This window comes from Oncorhynchus tshawytscha, linkage group LG16 (assembly GCF_018296145.1).
Source record: "Oncorhynchus tshawytscha isolate Ot180627B linkage group LG16, Otsh_v2.0, whole genome shotgun sequence".
NCBI classification, from domain to species: domain Eukaryota; kingdom Metazoa; phylum Chordata; class Actinopteri; order Salmoniformes; family Salmonidae; genus Oncorhynchus; species Oncorhynchus tshawytscha.
Window position 1 is genome coordinate 44,834,175 of NC_056444.1, and position 19,713 is coordinate 44,853,887.

Genomic DNA, 19,713 nt, shown 5'->3' on the forward strand with positions numbered 1-19,713 from the left:
TGTTCTATCTGTGGTGTCCGCTTCACGAAGAATAACCCTTCCTCCTTTCTCTGGTGGTGACTTTATTAATGCAGGTGGCAGTGAGTGAGTCGGAACGAGTCAACGTAGCCAGCTAGCTTCGCCGCCAGATAAGTTGATATAACTTTGCAAGCTATGAATATCCCTCGACGGTTCATAAGCAAGTAGATTATAGCTAGCTTGCTCATTTGCTATCTATCTAAAGTAATTATAAGGGTACTGTAGCACTGTGAGATATTGCTAGATCGTTAGCATGCTAGTGCAACCACACATCAGCAGGTAGGTAGCTAGCATTAGCGAACTATTAAGGAAGCCACTGTTTCCATCTTAACTGAGGATTTCACGGCGGAAAAATTAGAATTGTTATCAGTGAATCCGCGCTCTCAAACCAAATCAGAAAAATGTGGTCGAATCCTCAGAACCAGAACCAACCGGCGTTAACGAACCAGCAACAACAGCAAGTGCCAAATCTGAACTCTGCTCCCTTTCCTCCGTTTTTCGCCAAACCACACAACCCTCTTCAAATAAAAAAGAATGCCATAACTGACGACTACAAAGTTACAAATCAAGTCCTTGGTATGGGCATCAATGGGAAAGTATTGGAAATATTCCAAAAAGGAAGTGGAGATAAATACGCTCTGAAGGTAAATACATGTTTTGTGTATCACTCGACTTGAAACAATGTTATGTTATTCTTTTTATTTGAGACTACCAAGTGAAACTGTCTAAAGTGGTCAAGAAAGTGGAACCATTTTACATTTTGAGGAAGGGTGCTTCTATAGCCCTGCATACTTGTAAACAATTGAGTATGAGTATATTTACCATCCCACTGATGAATGATCAATTATGGTAGTGCACTTCCATGTGCAATGGCAGAAATATTATTTTGACAGCAAAAACGCAAATTAATTCCTTAAGACATACCCACACTTTTCAAAGCACATTCCATTTCCAGACTGGAAGTTGAATAAGTTAATAAATCTCACTTGCAACTTTGTTACCATATAATGTTTTCAATGTGATTTGTACTTGTATTTATTATGGATCCACATTAGCTGCTGTTTTGCTTCAGTCCCTGCTGTTCCATAAGGTATTTTAAAATATTTTTAAAATCTGATTTTACTGCTTGCATCAGTTACTTGATGTGGAATCGAGTTCCATATAGCCATGGCTCTATTTAGTACTGTGTGATATGGATGATTTGAAGCACAATAGGTTCCTTTTTTAAAATTGGGGTGAAAAATCTGTTTACTCATAAGAGAGCAGACGAGAGTCCCACCAATACCCAGTTAGTCTCTTGTGGGTGCTACTTTCTCTCTGAGGCCCTGACTATACACTAGAAATCCTATGATTCATATCTAACCATCAGGGTTGCTGATAGAGCAAATCATTGCTTTTCTGATTGCATTACGGTCAGCCTCTCCTCTCATTTTAAAATGGGTGAACTTTCTGATCTTGTTTGAATATGTCTGCATTTAGGCCTCCTCTGTATCTATTCTGACATTGTTTTTTAAATACTCAGAAAAATGAAAGCAATAACACATTATCATATCTATAGGCCTATTTATGTAACAGTTATATTCAAGGCTAAACTTAAACCGTTTGTCTCCACAGATTTTTATAAGAGGTTTCCAGGAAACATTTTTAGAAAAGGGACAATATTTTTTAAATGCTGTACACCAAAATTGTTTGTTTTTTTAAATCAGAAATTAAGTAACTGATATGCCACTCATTTGTTTGCTTCACTCACTGCGTTGTTGTAAGCGTTCACTATAACTCCTTTGTTCTTAGTCAACCCTAAGATCTTCTAGATCCCTCAAATTCAACTGTGGACCTCGAAGTCAGTTCCACTGCGTTTTTTCAACCGTGGACCTTGAAGTCAGTTCCACTGCGTTTAAAAATAAAATAATTGCCTTCTAATTAGGGGCTGATTTAGACCTGGGACACCAGGTGGGTGTAATAATTATCAGGTAGAACAGAAAACCAGCAGGCTTCAGACCTTGTCAGGGAAGAGTTGAATACCTCTGTTCTAGATAATTGACAGACTTGAAATAGACAATGTCCCATGCTGTTTTCTAGATCTCTCAGATAAGCCTTAACCAATAACAGCATCCCACCCCCTCCTGTCTCCTTTCACCTCACACACTCTTCCTCTGATGTTACAGATACACTCTTCCTCCTTTCATTACTCCTCAGGGCAGTGTTTCTGCCTGCAAGCCCCAGTGTTAGTAGGCAGGCAGAGATCATTGACAATGGACCACTTCCTGATAGTGCCTCAGTCTGCTCCTCTGGGATCTATTAGTCAGCCCTAATGCATGTGTCCTCCTCCTGGACACCTGCTCTATTTGGGGGACCAGGGTTGCAGCTTTGGAATGCTGAGCACAGCTTGACTTTGAAGTGGAGATGAGTGTGAGGATGATGTGTATATGCATTTATACCACAGTAGGGCTGGGCGATATGGCCAAAATATTATATCACTGTATTTATAATAAAAAAATGGACTGTATGACGGTATAGTTTAGTTTTTGAATAATAAAAGTTAATTTGCTTTATGAGTAGTGAGTGATCCTAGGGTGGCAACACATACATTCTAAGTGATTTCAATGAGTCTTTCTCCATTCTGATTGGTTTATACTGATTCAATTCAACTTCAACCAAAACAATATCAGCACTCTCATTTCTGTTTCCTGCACTCAATTGCAGTGGTGGAAAAAAGTACCCAATTGTCATACTTGAGTAAAAGTAAAAGATACGTTAATTGAAAATGACTCAAGTAAAAGTGAATCACCCAGTAAAATACTACTTGAGTAAAAGTATATAAATATTTAGCTTTAAATATACTTAAGTGTCAAAAGTAAAAGTAGAAACCATTTAAAATTTCTTATATTAAGCAAACCAGATGACACCATTTTCTTGTTTAAAAAAAACAAATATTTATGGATAGCCAGGGGCACACCAACACTCTGACATAATTTACAAACAAACCATTTGTGTTTAGTGAGTCCCCCAGATCAGAGGCAGTAGATGACCAGGGATGTTCTCTTGACAAGTGCGTGAATTGGACCATTTTCCTGTCCTGCTAAGCATTCAAAATGTAACGAGTACTTTTAGGTGTCAGAGAAAATGTATGGAGTAAAAAGTACAGTATTGTCTTTAGGAATGTAGTGAAGTAAAAGTTGTCAATAAAAGTAAAGTACAGATACGAAGAACAAAATTACTTAAGTAGTACTTGAAAGTATTTCTACTTAAGTACTTTACACCACTGCTCAATTGAGGTCATTTCCACACTGCCATGTAGGGCTGCACGATATGGGCAAATAATCTAGGACCTATTTTTAGCCAAATGTTGTAATTGCGATTTTTGACTTTTGAAATAGAGCAAAACTGTTGGAATCATGGAAATATAATTACTTTTCTAATTCTACAGTTAGAATATAATAGTGGGCACATTGAATACAGTGTTTGAGATGATGACAAATGAAAATGCCAGGGAGTTATTGTGACAGGGTAGGAACTGAAGTGTTGATAAGTGTTTCCTAGGGGACCCTTTAAGAGAACATGCAATGTTGCCAAAGCTTATCTACTTCATGTAGCTTACATATTCTTTCTTTGCATATTCCTCTTTGATTTAGAAGATACTGTTGCACAAACAACATGCTGATTTAGGGCTACACCATCACTGGTATTATCAGGCTGTATTAGCTAGCTACGTTTGCTCTTACTCAGTACATTTATTAGCATTAGCAGCTAACAATTAGCATTTCACAAGATTTAGGGTTTTTAAGATTGAACTTTCTAAGAAAAGACAAACTACCTGGTTGCTGATGTAAGAAACACAAACTAATAGTTTCATTATAGATTGCCAGTAGATTTATATTAAGGCATATCAAATGCGCTCCTTGAGTGACAGGGGGTGTGGCTAGGTCTGTGTGGAAAGTGGTGCGGAGAGAGATTACTCAAGTAGCAAAGTAAACTATAAAAATTGACATTACACATGGTGTATCACATTTAACAAACCAAACATTCAAATACCGGTATAGAATGTAAAGTAAAAACCCAAACCAGTCCCTGCATCAATACCGGTATAACGCCCAGCCCTATACCACAGCATTGTTGACTACTCGTTTCTGATGGGCTAGAAGGGCATTCTAGAATGGGCATTAAAACCAGATAATGGGCAGTTGGAAAATAAATAAGGACACCTTGCAATCTTGAAACAATATGCACCTACACATGCAGACAGTACTTGCTACAAAGTTACAGAAAGCTAAACCAATAACCACACAAACAGAATTGAATACATTGTAAATGCAGTACCAAAAATGCAAAACTAAGCTAGCTAGCTAGCTGATTTGTTTTTGGAGAGACATTTTGTTTTGGGAGCATCTAATGATGAACATGAATTTCTCCAGTCCCTACTGCTGCAGTCATGACACAAGTGGCACTAAGCTGTCATCCTCCCACATGTTTCTTTGACCAGCGATTTATTTTTAATAAAAACAAAACATTTCAGCAACAGATTTAAAAACATTCGGTTGTCATATTGGCAGGTTTGTTAGTAACAAAGTATTTAGCTAGCTTCTAGCCTAATGTTTGATATGCAATGCGATCTCCTCGTAAGGAACAGTGTTGCGTGTCCTGATGATAAGGCAAATTTTTCTAGTTATGCCATGCAAAATTGGGCATCATTAGTTCATTTTTTATTGATGTATCCAAATGAATGTCAATAGAAAATGCAGCTACTTTGCTGTTATTCTGGCTGCGGTGGTCGTTACTGTTTTAGACGTAGCTAGTTGGCTAGCTATGAAGCAAAGGATAAGAATGTTGCAAGCGAGCATGGCAACGGAACATATAGAACGAACAACTGGGTCGCAACCATAAATCTAGAACTAATCGAACAAACCGGGTCGCGTGTCTAGCAACCAAAACATGCGGAAGTATGATTTTGCTTATAGAATGAAAATATCAACCTACATTTCTTTCCTACTGTGCTTTACTATTGTTTTATTTGCCAACTGTGCTATAAGCAGGATAAACGCCTCCGTTCTGTACATTACCTTGGAAATATGAACTCCGCAAAGGGACGAGGTGCTGTGTCGTCCATATTTTCCAAAGAAATATACAGGACGTCACCGTTTATCCCGTACTCATCGATCACCCTTTAGCAGCTTGTAATGCTATATTGTGTCTGTGGCTTTGGCTCTGTGTCAGGCCACTTAAGCTTATATACAGTAGATGGGCTTCATTGATCAGTGGTTTGTTGATCCAGTGTCTTTTACACATTGTCTTTAGGAGGAATTATGCAACAAAAGATGTCATTCTTCCTTTCCCACAGTCATATAAGGCTAGATATTTAGATCTCTTTCTCAGGTCATCTTCGAATAGTACATTTTTGATTTTTTTTGTAACCTCACAAATCCTTCCTTTCTACTGCGTCCAAATTCTTTGAAAAGGAGAGCTTTTCTTTTAGGCTTGTAGTCTACACCCCATCCTTATCCTTTCCTCCTCTGCCTGGGCCAGGCAAATACTATTTGGCCTAACAGGGATGGAGAGAATGCTGTTCACCGTACAGCATTTGCGTACTCTACCTTAAGTCAAGATCATTTACGATCTGAAGATGACAGGTTTGCCATTAATAACCCCATCCCTGGGGTCCTTTCCTCCACTGCTTGACCCATGCTAATACTTTTAGCTGGAGGAGAACGATAGGGACATGCCTTTGTCTAAAAGTAGCCTAGCACGAGAGGCCAGAGCGGACTGGGGATTATTTGGTCTGGAGTCCTACAGCTCCACACTGATATTATCAGCATTTATTGGGCAGGTATCCAGAGACGGGTACATTTATTCTGCACAAACCAGCAGAGACCTCCCTGGAATGAAGAACCATGATCTTAGATGGCCTTTCCCACTCTGGATAGAGGTTTGTCTACTAGCCTGGCCTCTCCTCTATCAACAAGCTGGGCTGACTCGGCTCTTCAGGGTTGTACTGTATGATTAGTCGGCCGTGTGTGTGTCTGAAATTCTGTCGTACTGGAAATAAGACCAACATTGCCCTTCCCAAAGGTGTCCTTTCAGGAGTTTTTGCCTGAGTAGAGCAGATTCTTCCCTAGCTGCAAATTCTTGCCGGTATACAGAATATACATTTTTTTTCCATATCTGCCAATGGCTAGCCTGTCTGTGAGGAAAATATTCCTTTCTGTTTTTGCCTGAATGAATTAGCAGGAATTTATGATACATAATGAAATCTTCTGCCAATAGCATTCTGGAATACCAGATACTACCTTATTGGGGTGGCAGGGTAGCCTAGTGGTTAGAGCGTTGGACTAGTAACAGGAAGGTTGCAAGTTCAAACCTCCGAGCTGACAAAGTACAAATCTGTCGTTCTGCCCCTGAACAGGTTCCTAGGCCGTCATTGAAAATAAGAATTTGTTCTTAACTGACTTGCCTAGTTAAATAAAGGTAAAATAAATAAATAAATTGTGATGCTGTTGACTCCTGCTCAGGTGCATCCTGTTTCCATTGATCCTCCTTGATGTTTCTACAACTTGTTTGGAGTCCACCTGTGGTAAATTCAATCGATTGGACATTATTTGGAAAGCCACACACCTGTCTATATAAAGGTCCCGCAGTGCATATCAGAGAAAAACCAAGCCATGAGGTCGAAGGATTTGTCAGTAGAGCTCAGAGACAGGATTGTGTCAGTGCGTAGATCTGAGGAAGGGTACAAAAACATTTCTGCTGCATTGAAGAACCCCAAGAACACAGTGGCCTCCATCATTCTTAAATGGAAGAAGTTTGGAACCACTAAGACTCTTCCTAGAGCAGGCTGCCCACCCGGCCAAATTGAGAAACTGGGAGAGAAGGGTCTTGGTCAGGGAGATGACCAAGATCCTGATGGTCACTGAGACAGAGCTCCTCTGTGGAGATGGGTGAACCTTCCAGAAGGACAACCATTTCTGCATTACTCCACCAATCAGGCCTTTATGGTAGAGTGGCCAGACGGAAGCCACTCTTCAGTAAAGGGCACATGACAGCCCATTAGGAGTTGGTCAAAAGGCACCTAAAGACTCTCTGACCATGAGAAACAAAATTGTCTGGTTTGAAGAAACCAAGACTGAACTCTTTGGACTGAATTCCTAGTGTCACGTCTGGAGGAAACCTGGCACCATCCCTATGGTGAAGCATGGTGATGGCAGCATCATGCTGCAGGGACTGGGAGACTAGTCAGGATAGAGGGGAAAGATGAACAGGGAGAAGTACAAAGAGATCCAGAGTGCTCAGGACCTCGGACTGGGGTGAAGGTTCATCTTCCATCAGGACAACGACCCTAAACACACAGCCAGGACAACGCAGGAGTGGCTTCAGGACAAGTCTCTGAATGTCCTTGAGCTGCCCAGCCAGAGCTCGGACTTGAACCCGATCAAACATCTCTGCAAAGACCTGAAAATAGCTGTGCATGGATGTTCCCCATCCAACCTGACAGAGGATCTGCAGAGAAGAATGAGAGAAACTCCAAAAATAAAGGTGTGCCAAGTTTGTAGGGAAAGGGAAGAAATTTGAGGCTGTAATTTTTGCCAAAGGGTTTTCAACAAAGTACTGAGTAAAGGGTTTGAATACATACAGTTGAAGTCGGAAGTTTACATACACTTAGGTTGGAGTCATTAAAACTAGTTTTTCAACCACTCCACAAATTTCTTGTTAACAAACTATAATTTTTAATTTTCCCACATTTGTTTACAGACGTATTATTTCACTCATAACTCACTGTATCACAATTCCAGTGGGTCAGAAGTTTACATACACTAAGTTGACTGCCTTTAAACAGCTTGGAAAATTCCAGAAAATGAAGTCATGGCTTTAGAAGCTTCTGATAGGCTAATATATATATAATTTGAGTCAATTGGAGGTGTACCTGTGGATGTATTTCAAGACCTACCTTCAAACTCAGTGCCTCTTTGGTTGACATCATGGGAAAATCAAAAGAAATCAGCCAATACCTCAGAATTTTTTGTAGACCTGCACAATTCTGGTTCATCCTTGGGAGCAATTTCCAAATGCCTGAAGGTACCTCGTTCATCTGTACAAACAATAGTACACAAGTATAAACACCATGGGACCATGCAGCCGTCATACCGCTCAGGAAGGCGATACGTTATGTCTCCTAGAGATGAACAAACTTTGGTGTGAAAAGTGCAAATCAGTCCCAGAACCAAGCAAAGGACTTTGTGAAGATGCTGGGGGAAACGGGTACAAAAGTATCTATATACACAGTAAAACGAGTCCTATATCGACATAACCTGAAAGGCCGCTCCGCAAGGACGAAGCGACTGCTCCAAAACCGCCATTAAAAAAAGCCAGACTACGGTTCGCAACTGCACATGGGGACAAAGATCATACTTTTTGGAGAAATGTCCTCTGGTCTGATGAAACAAAAATAGAACTGTTTGGCCATAATGACCATCATTGTGTTTGGAGGAAAAAGGGGGTGGCTTGCAAGCCGAAAAACACCATCCCAACCTTGAAGCACGGGAGTGTTGGCATCATGTTGTGAGGGTGCTTTGCTGCAGGAGGCACTGGTGCACGTTACAAAATAGATGGCTTCATAAGGGAGGAAAATTACGTGGATATATTGAACGACCCCAAGCATACTTCCAAAGTTGTGGCAAAATGGCTTAAGGACCACAAAGTCAAGGTATTGGAGTGGCCCTCACAAAGCCCTGATCTCAATCCTATAGAAAATGTGTGGGCAGAACTGAAAAAGCTCTGTCAGGAGGAATGGGCTAAAATTCCCCCAACTTATTGTGGAAGGCTACCCAAAATGTTGAACCCAAGTTAAACAATTTAAAGGCAATGCTACCAAATACTAATTGAGTGTATGTAAACTTCTGACCCACTGGGAATGTGATGAAAGAATTACAAGCTGAAATAAATAAATATCTCTATTCTGACATTTCACATTCTTAAAATAGTGGTGATCCTAACTGACCTAAGACAGGGAATTTTTACTGGGATAAAATGGCAGGAATAGTGAAAAACTGAGTTTAGATGTATTTGTCTGAGGTGTATGCAACTGTATTTAAACTGTATTTAAATATGAATTTTCAGTCGTTTTTTATTTTTTTAAATTAATTTCTTAATACATTTGCAAAAATGTCAAAACCTCTTTGCTCTTTCATTATGGGGTGTTTGTGTATTGAAGAGGTTTTTAAAAAATCCATTTAATAATAAGGCAAATGTAATGTAGCAGGATGTGGAAAAAGTCATGTGGTCTGAATACTGTACTTTCTTGAATACATTTTTCAATCATTTCCCATCCAAAAAATTATGAATAAGCAGTCTTTACTTTGGACTAAATCAGGAGTTCTTCAGAGGTATAAAAAAAAATATGACAAAACACAATGTTGAGGTGAAGACCCCTGCAAACTAATATCAACTTTTTTTTAACAAATATTTTGTTTTGGATAAATTATTTACCTTCTATAAGTTGAAGAAACATTGCTTTGTGTCTTGTAATTCCTCTACCAAAAATAGTTTTCTCTCCATGAGGAGGGAGGATAATGAAAGTTATCAGATGTGACAAGGTAAAGGTAGACCTGCCAATATAAAAGAGGAGGGGTACACGTGCATCAGGGCTGATAATAGATCCCAGACGGAGGAAATATCAGGGGAGGTTTTCAATGATCTTTGCCTGCCGGCTAACACTTCCTAAAAGAAGGAATAGTCTATTTGTTTTGTTTTTATGAATTATTAAGTGATTTAAACTCATAATTCTGTTACCAAATCGGAATTGGCTACAATGGGGAAATCATAGTAGTCACAATCCACAGTTGGGGCACCTTCTACTGTCCTCCCTTCCACTGGCATACTGTTATGTTCAGCTAATAACTGTTTTCTTTCTGTCATCTGTTGGTCAAAGCAAGACTGCGAAAACAGTCTGGACAACCTACTCTCCTCTCTGCCGCTCTCGCTCTGTCTCCTCTCTCTCTCCAGTTAATGTCACCTCTCCCGGCTCTTACTGACTCCTACCATGATACCTACAACCGATCCTCTTTCAATTCACTGTAACAAGTTTTTTTTTTTAAGTAACACGTTTTTAAAAAAGTGTTTAGATGAGAAGTTGGGGAATTGCTCATAAATATTCATTTTGGGGGTGGGTGATCACAACACTTTCTCTAAAGTATTTTTATCAGAATTCCAATGGCACTCTGATAATTAAATTATGTGCACCGCAAGCAAATATGGCTCTGGGCCCGGTTTCCCAATAGCGATGCAACTTAGGCTTACAAGTGTTTTTTTAATCTTTCTTACCACGGCCAAAGATACTTTTGCTAAGTGTGTCGTTGAGGCATGTGTCGATACTGATAGGTTCAAAAGAATGGCAGCGGTGCTCTCTTGTCAGCTTTCTCCTTTCAAATATGACCTTAACATTTAGAATTATTCTGAAATACTGACGACAGATCAGCTCCTGGAGAGAGATTATCACCTATGGCTGTAAATATTGAGCAGCTTATCTAATGCTTACCCTATAATGCACTAAATTAATATTTGGCACATCATTGCGCACATGTTAGGTGTATGACCCAATTGAAGACATTCCTGTTGTAAAATTGACGTGGCACTGAGTAGCTTCGTTCATCATGAAATATATTAAGGCCAAAAATGTGACAGTAGCTAAATACAACTCAACTGAATGAACATGAAATTTGCCCCCGCTGACAAAATGTAGTCAGTTATCGGCGGTCATGGAGAGACAGATATCACTGTTATTCTTCTATGTTTAGCAGAGATCTTCTCTTTATAAAGTGATGCAGGAGGGCAAAAAGCTTCTAGCAACGTGGCTGTTCTATGAGTGGTTTGAGGCTGTTGTTAGAATATGAGAGTTTAAGTGCAGCGTTAATAACATTGGTTTTAGTAAGCCCCTCGGATATTTTACCGATGCTCCTATGAAGGTTCTAACGATATTTTTATTTTTTATTTAACTAGGCAAGTCAGTTAAAAACACATGTTTTATTTACAATGACTGCCTAACAATGAACTTAGCCTTAAAATGCTTTTGGGAAACCGGGCCCAGGACAGTTGGCTCACAGGGGTAAGGCACCAAGTTCCTGACATCTATTTCCACTTGTGGTGTAAGTTTGAATACCCCCAATTGCACTCAAAACATTTTTTTGAAACGTGGACCAATGGTGTAAAAATACTTTCAAGTACTACTGAAGTAGTTTTTTGGGGTATCTGTACTTTACTATTTTGATTTTTGGCAACTTTTACTTTTACTTTGCTAAAGAAAATAATGTAATTTTTACTTCATACATTTTCCCTGACACAAATGTACTTCACACACTTATCAAAAGAACATCCCTGGTCATCCCTACTGCCTCTGATCTGGCGGACTCACTAAACACACACGCTTAATTTGTGCCCGTGGCTATCCACCTAATAAATAAAAAAACACGGAAGTACGGAAATGTGCCTTACTGGCTTTTGAAAATTGTGTAATGTCTAGTCAAGGAAACACCATGTAAAATATATTGGCACACTCCATTTACCAGGACCATTGCCAAATAAGGCACGCTGTCACTTGCTTTTATAGTAAGCCTTGAGGTGGCACCACCCAGCACATCTAGAAGGGAGTGTATTTCATACAGTACCCCTCCCTTGAGATTACTTTTAAGGCATTTCATTTATATAAATAAATTGAATACTTCTAAGGACCCGTGGACACCCTGACAGTAGTAGAGTTCAATACAGTACGATATACTGTACTCTATAGTACTTTCTGCATACTTTATATCTGGTTTTAGTCATTTAAGTTTACACTGAAAATGTTTTACCATACCGAAATTGTTTTCCCACCCCACAATACATTAAAGAAAGTAGAGTACAGAACAGTACTGTATAATGTATTGTACTGTACTGAACTCTACTCAACTACTGTCAGAGTGTCTGTGGGTCCTTTAAAGTATTACATTCATTTATATACATTTTCTTCTTCAGTTTTCAAAGGTCTTAAAAAATGTGACCAATAGCCTCCCAAGTTGCGCAGTGGTCAAGGCTCTACATTGCAGTGCTTGAGGTATCATTACAGATCCGGGCTCGATCCCGGGCTGTGTTGCAGCCGGCCGCAGATATACTTAAGAGTTTTTGGAAAATGTGGTCGCATAAAAACTGAACTGAGATTTTACTGTAATTCTGTTACCAAACTTTTCATTTGGACAGTTCATCCAGTAAATTTGTTTTTGTGAACTTGTCTGTCTAAATTGTACAAAGAAGTCATTGTGCATAGAGATTGTGTGGTTTGTTAAACTTTTTGAAATCAGTGTTTTTTTTGTTTGGCATACATTTTTTTGAAAGTGAAAAATCTTAATCAAATTGTAGTTCTGTCCCACTGGAATCACTTTATCATTAAAACTGACTGGGCTAGTAGCGTTCTCCCTGATAAAAGTTGTGACGATCACGTCCTGCTGTCGTGACGATGCTTAGGTGGTCCATAGACGTGTGTGTGTGTGTGTGTGTGTGTGCGCGTGTGTATATGTGGTTGGTGTGTGTCATGCTGAGGCAATGGCAGTGGCAGCTGTACGGCGCCCCTTCCTCCCGTGAATACTGAATGACGTCAGGGAGTGACTCATGTATGCTGATGTGGAAGTGGGTAGGCTACACCCAGTAAGCAGGGTCAGGAGGACATAACATCGCTGACACCTTGCGCCTTAAACCTCCGACATGGATTAAGTGCTATTTATTCATATTAGTGCTTGTTCCCCTGTTCAAATTCAGTTGGCCTACTCTTTAGTTGCTCTGGATTTCTGCATGTTTGGTTTAGTGCATTTATTTACATTGAGATGATATCAGGAGTCAACTGTACTGGGTATTTCCAAATGTATACAATACTTTAATGAGGAGAACATCTTATCTGTCTCTGTGTGTGTTGGGCATTTCCATGTAAAGTACCTATGAGCACCAATGTGAAGTTCATGGGAGCATGTAAAATGAAAGCGAAGAGTCTATATATTTTTTTGTTGTTGAAATGAAAGTGTATATATACATTTTATTACCATTTGCCATCCTAACAATTAGGAATAAGTAAAGAGTTTGATTTCTGGTCAAACAGATGGAAAAGGGATTTTGGACATCTACCAGAAATAGTCTTTTAAAAGCTATATATGTAAAAACACAATATTGAAGTGAAGACCCTAATATCAGCACTTTTATATTTAGGTTGGTAGAAATGATTTGCCTTCTCTAAGTTTAAGAAACATTGCCTTGTGCCTTGTAATTCCGTTACCAAAAACCCACATACGTTCGTAAAGTATTCAAACCCCTTGACTTTTTTCAAATGTTGTTACGTTACAGCCTTATTCCAAATTGATTAAATCTTCACAATACCCCATAATGACAAGGCAAAAGCAGGTTTTTAGAAATATCACATTTACATAAGTATTCAGACTCAGTACTTTGTTGAAGCACCTTTGGCAGCGATTATATCCTTGAGTTTTCTTGGGTTTGACGCTACAAGCTTGGCACTCCTGTATTTGGGGAGTTTCTCCCATTTTTCTCTGCATATCCTCTCAAGCTCTGTCAGGTTGAATTGGGAGTGTCACTGCACAGCTATTTTCAGGTTATAGACCGGTTGGTTGGTGAACCATCGCCCCAGTCTGAGGTCCTGAGCACTCTGGAGTAGGTTTTCATCAAGGATCTTTCTGTACTTTGCTTCGTTCTTCCAGACGTGACTCTTGGCATTCAGGTCTGATGGTCTGATAGTCCTTTAGTTGCCATTTGGCAAACTCCAAGCGGCTGTCATGTGTCTTTTACTGAGGAGTGGCTTCAGTCTGACACTACCATAAAGCCCTGATTGGTGGAGTGCTGCAGAGATGGTTGTCCTTCTGGAAGGTCCTCCCTTTTCCACAGAGGACAATCGGGTTCTTGGTCACCTCCCTGCCCAAGACCCTTCTCCTCCGATTGCTCAGATTGACCAAGAGGACAGCTCAAATAATTTTTTTATAAATTAGCAAACATTTCTAGAAACCTGTTTGCTTTGTCATTATGGAGTATTGTGTGTAGATTGAGGGCTTTTTATTCTATTTATTCCATTTTAGAATAAGGCTTTTAATGTGGAAAAGGGTAAGTGGTCTGAATACTTTCCGAATGCACTGTATCTTTAAGATATTGAGGGACAATAATGGAAATTCACAGAAGTAACAAGTAAAAGTAAACGTACCAATTAGTTGTCGTGTTTTTACTGATATTACATTTGTTTATGAATTATTAAGTGAATAAATCTCGTAATTCTGTTACCAGAATTGCTACAATTTAATTGACTCCAATGGGAAATCATAGTAGTCTCAAACCACTTTTGGGTCACCTGCTACTGTCGTTTCATGATCAACAACTCATGGTGTGGTTGTAGGAATGTACAAACCCTTAAGAATTTCTGTTCCCTTGACCTGGAATACTTCACAATCAAATGCTGACACCATTATGTCCTAAGACAATTCACAGCTGTTTGTCACGTCTGTGTACATTGTCCCACAATCCAACACCACGCTGGCACTCAAGGAATTACACACGGGACTTGGAACAAATTGAAAACAGCATATCCCAAGGCTGTATTCGTTGTACTTTAACAAAGGACGTTTTAGGAAAATTCTCCCTAAATTCCACCAACACATCTCTTGCTTCACCCGCTGGACCATTGTTATTCTTCTTACCGAGACCGGTACAAACCCCTCCTTTGCTTTATGAGTAGTGAGTGACCCTACGGAGGCAACACAAGTGATTTCAATGGGTCTTTCTCCATTCTGTTTCATACTGTTCAATTCAAATTCAACCCAAAATAATTTTCTGCATTTCCTGAAGTCATTTGACATAATTGACACACTGCCATGTAGGGCTGATGATAATGTAGGGCTGCAGGGCTGCAAATAATCAAGGCCTTATTTTTATCCAAATGTTGCAATTGTGGTTTGACTTGCGATTTAGATCAAAACACTTGGGTGAACTGTTGGAATCATGGAAATATAATATTTATTTAGAGTATAAATAATAGCTGATACTTGAAAATGCCAGGGAGAAGTTATTGTGACAGGGTGGGAACCAAAGTGTTGGTCAGTGTTTCTTAGGGGACCCTGTAATCTTTGGCTACAATAAATGTTTCTTAATTTAGCCAACATATTCATGCTTCGCCTATTCCTCTTTTAGAAGATACTGTTGTATAAACATGCAGATTTAGGGCTACACCATCGTACCCACAGCATCTATTAAAACATTCCCAAACCAGAAACCGTGAATTGATGGCAGCATTCGCACGAAACTGAAAGCGCGAACCACTGCTTTTAACCAGGGCAGGATGACCGGAAACATGACCGAATACAAACGGTGTAGCTATTCCCTCCGCAAGGAAATCAAACAAGCTAAGCGTCAGTATAGAGACTAAGTAGAGTCGCAATTCAACGGCTCAGACACGAGGTATGTGGCAGGGTCTACAGTCAATCACGGATTACAAAAAGGAAACCAGCCCCGTCGCGGACCAGGATGTCTTGCTCCCATACAGACTAAGAAACTTCTTTGCTCGCTTTGAGGACTACAGCACCATTGACATGGCCCCCTACCAAAACCTGCGGACTCTCCTTCACTGCAGCCGATGTGAGAAAAACATTTAAACGTGTTAACCCTCACAAGGCTGCATCCCCAGCCGCGTCCTCAGAGCATGCGCAGACCAGCTGGCTGGTGTGTTTACGGACACATTCAATCAATCCTTATCCCAGTCTGCTGTTCCCACATGCTTCAAGAGGGCCACCATTATTCCTGTACCCAAGAATGCTATGGTAACTGAGCTAAACGACTACCGCCGCGTAGCACTCCCTTCCGTCATCATGAAGTGCTTTGAGAGACTAGTCAAGGACCATATCACCTCCACCCTAGACCCACTCCAATTTGCTTACCGCCTCAATAAGTCCACAGACGACACAATCGCAACCACACTGCACACTGCCCTAACCCATCTGGACAAGAGGAATACCTATGTGAGAATGCTGCTCATCGACTACAGCTCAGCATTTAACACCATAGTACCCTCCAAACTCGTCATCAAGCTCGAGACCCTGGGTCTCGACCCCCGACCTGTGGAAATGGGTACTGTACTTCCTGACGGGCCGCCTCCAGGTGGTGAGGGTAGGTAACAACATCTCCACCCCGCTGATCCTCAACACTGGGGCCCCACAAGGGTGCGTTCTGAGCCCTCTCCTGTACTCCCTTTTCACCCACGACTGTGTGGCCATGCACGCCTCCAACTCAATCATCAAGTTTGCCGACGACACTACAGTGGTAGGCTTGATTACCAGCAACGACGAGACTGCCTACAGGGAGGAGGTAAGGGCCCTTGGAGTGTGGTGTCAGTAAAATAACCTCACTCAACGTCAACAAAACAAAGGAGATGATCGTGGACTTCAGGAAACAGCAGAGGGAGCACCCCCCTATCCACATCGACGGAACAGTAGTGGAGAGGGTAGTAAGTTTTAAGTTCCTCGGCGTACACATCACGGACAAACTGAATTGGTTCACCCACACAGACAGCGTGGTGAAGAAGGCACAGCGGCGCCTCTTCAACCTCAGGAGCCTGAAGAAATTCGGCCTGTCACCAAAAGCACACAAACTTTTACAGATGCACAATCGAGAGAATCCTGTTGGGCTGTATCACCGCCTGGTAAGGCAACTGCTCCGCCCACAACCGTAAGGCTATCATCCAGAAGGCGAGGTCAGTACAGGTGCATCAAGGCAAGGACCGAGAGACTGAAAAACAGCTTCTATCTCAAGGCCATCAGACTGTTAAACAGCCACCACTAACATTGAGTGGCTGCTGCCATGCATGTAAAAAATGTTTCACTATCTACTTTAAACAATGCCACTTAATATAATGTTTACATACCCTACGTTACTCATCTCATATGTATATACTGTACTCGATACCATCTACTGCATCTTGCCTATGCCGTTCTGTACCATCACTCATTCATATATCTTTATTTACATATTCTTCATCCCTTTACACTTGTGTGTGTATAAGGTAACTGTTGTGAAATTGTTAGGTTAGATTACTCGTTGGTTATTACTGCATTGTCGGAACTAGAAGCACAAGCATTTCGCTACACTCGCATTAACATCTGCTAACCATGTGTATGTGACAAATAAAATTTGATTTGATTTGGTATTGGGCTGTATAGCTAGCTAAGTTTGCTCTAACTCAGTATATTTATTAGCTAGCTAGCCAGCTAACTATCAATTTGCATTAGCAGCGAACAAGATTTAGCTAAACCTTGCTAAGAAAAAACAAACTAGAATTTTGCAGATGTAAGAGAAACAAACTAGTAGTGTAATTCTAGAACACATGTGGAGTTATAAGTGGAAGCAAAGTGGAAACAACATCATTGTCATCAACATTGTTTCATGTGCCCCGATTGACCATGCAGACTGAACGCAAGTGTCGCGAGGTCAAGTAACAAAAAATGCACTCCTTGATTGACGGGTCGGGGCTAGGTCTGTGTGGAAAGTGGCATGGTGAGAGTGGAGAGGGATGACTCAAGTAGCGGTGTAAACTACAAAAATGTACTTTACACACGGCCTGTAACATTTAACAAACCAAACATTTAAATACTGTTATAGAATGTAAAGTAAAAACCCAAACTGGTTCATGCATCAATACTGTATATAGTAAAATGAGGTATACCGCCCAGCCCTAGACAACGTCTTCATTCTCCATCTCCTCCCAGCCTATAGGCAGAAATTCAAACTGGAAGTACCCGTGGTAAGGTCTGTTCAACGCTGGAAACTGGAAACACTGACTGGAAACACTGCCGAGTACAAACAGACCACCTATGACCTCCGCAAGACAATCAGAGACACAAAGACCTTACAAGTGGAATCGCAATTCAACGGCTCAGACACGAGACCCATGTGGACTTCAGACAATCATGGATTACAAAGGGAAAACCAACCATGCTAAACACCTTTTGTGCCAGCTTCGAGGAAAACAACACAGCGCCACTGACATGGGCCTCCGCTGCTCACGAGGACTGCGGGCTCCCGATCTCTGTAGCCAATGTGAGTAGGACCTTCTAGTGTGATAAAACAAAATCAGACAAGCCCATAGTACACGTGTCAAACTCATTCCACGGAGAGCCGAGTATCTGCATGTTTTCGCTCCTCCCTTGTATTTGATTGAAGGTCACTAATTAGTAAAGAACTCTCCTCACCTGGATGTCTAGGGGTTCATTGAAAGGGAAAAAACAGCAGACAATATGCCCTACATGGAATGAGTTTAACACCCCTGCCATAGTAGAATAGTTGCTCTATTTACCTAGTCGGCTTGTTGTGTGTTCTATGTGAGAGCAATACGGTGCCTTCAGACCCCTTGACTTATTTCACATTTTGTTATGTTACAGCCTTATTCTAAAATTGATTAGTCTTTTTTCCCCACATCAATCTACACATAATACCCCAAAATGAAAAAAAGGAAAACAGGTTTTTAGGAACAAAAATTCACATTCATAAAAAATAACCATACCTTATTTACTTAAGTATTCAGACCCTTTGCTATGCGACTCAAAATTGAGCTCCGGTGCATACTGTTTCCATTGATAACCCTTGATGTTTCTATAACTTGATTGGAGCTGTGGTAAATTCAATTGATTGGACATGATTTGGAAAGACACACAGTTGGTCTATATACAGTTCCCACTGTTGACAGTGCATATCAGAGCAAAAACATAGCCATGAGGTCGAAGGAATTGTCCATAGAGCTCCGAGACAGGATTGTGTTGAGGCACAGATCTGGGAAGGGTACCAGAAATATTCTGCAGCATTGAAGTTCTCCAAGACCACAATGGCCTCCATAATTCTTAAATGGAAGGACTCTTCCTAGAGCTGGCGGTCTGGCCAAACTGAGCAATCGGAGAAGGGCATTGGTCATTGAAGTGACCAAGAACCCGATGGTCACTCTGACAGAGCTCCAAAGTTCCTCTGTCCAGAAGGACTACCATCTCCGCAGCACTCCACCAATCCGGCATTTATGGTAGAGTGACCAGACGGAAGCCACTCCTCAGTAAAAGGCACATGACAGCCTGCCCGCTTGGAGTTTGACAAAAGGCACGTAAAGGACTCTCAGACCATGAGAAACAACATTCTCTGGTCTGATGAAAGAAATATTGCATTTTTTGGCCTGAATCGGAGCGTCACATCTGGAGGAAACCTGGCACCATCCCTATGGTGAAGGATGGTGGTGGCAGCATCATGCTGTGGGGATGTTTTTAATTGGCAGGGACTGAGACTAGTCAGGATTGAGGGAAAGAGGAACGGATTAAAGTACAGAGATCCTTGAAGAAAACCTGCTCATGAACGCTCAGGACCTCGGACTGGGGTGAAGGTTCACCTTCCATCAGAACAACGACCCTAAGCACACAGCCAAGACAACACAGGAGTGGCTTTGGGACAAGTCTCTGAATGTTCTGGAGTGGCCCAGCCAGATCCCGCAATTGAATCCAATCGAGAATCTGTGGAAAGAACTGAAAACTGCTGTTCACAAATGCTCTCCATCCAACCTCACTGAGCTCGAGCTGTTTTGCAAGGAGGAATGGGAAAAAATTTCAGTCTCTCGATGTGCAAAACTGATAGAGACATACCCCAAGCGACTTACAGCTGTAATCGCAG

At 40.9% G+C, this 19,713-nt stretch overlaps 1 protein-coding gene across 1 annotated transcript in view; it reads left to right on the forward strand.

Moving 5' to 3' along the window:
* Positions 1–19,713, forward strand: part of LOC112215728 (MAP kinase-activated protein kinase 2-like) — a 43,540-nt gene continuing 23,827 nt past the window's right edge. The window contains exon 1 of the mRNA XM_042299205.1: positions 1–662. Coding sequence (XP_042155139.1) covers positions 420–662 — 243 coding nt within the window. The 5' untranslated portion in view covers positions 1–419. The remainder of the gene's footprint in view (positions 663–19,713) is intronic.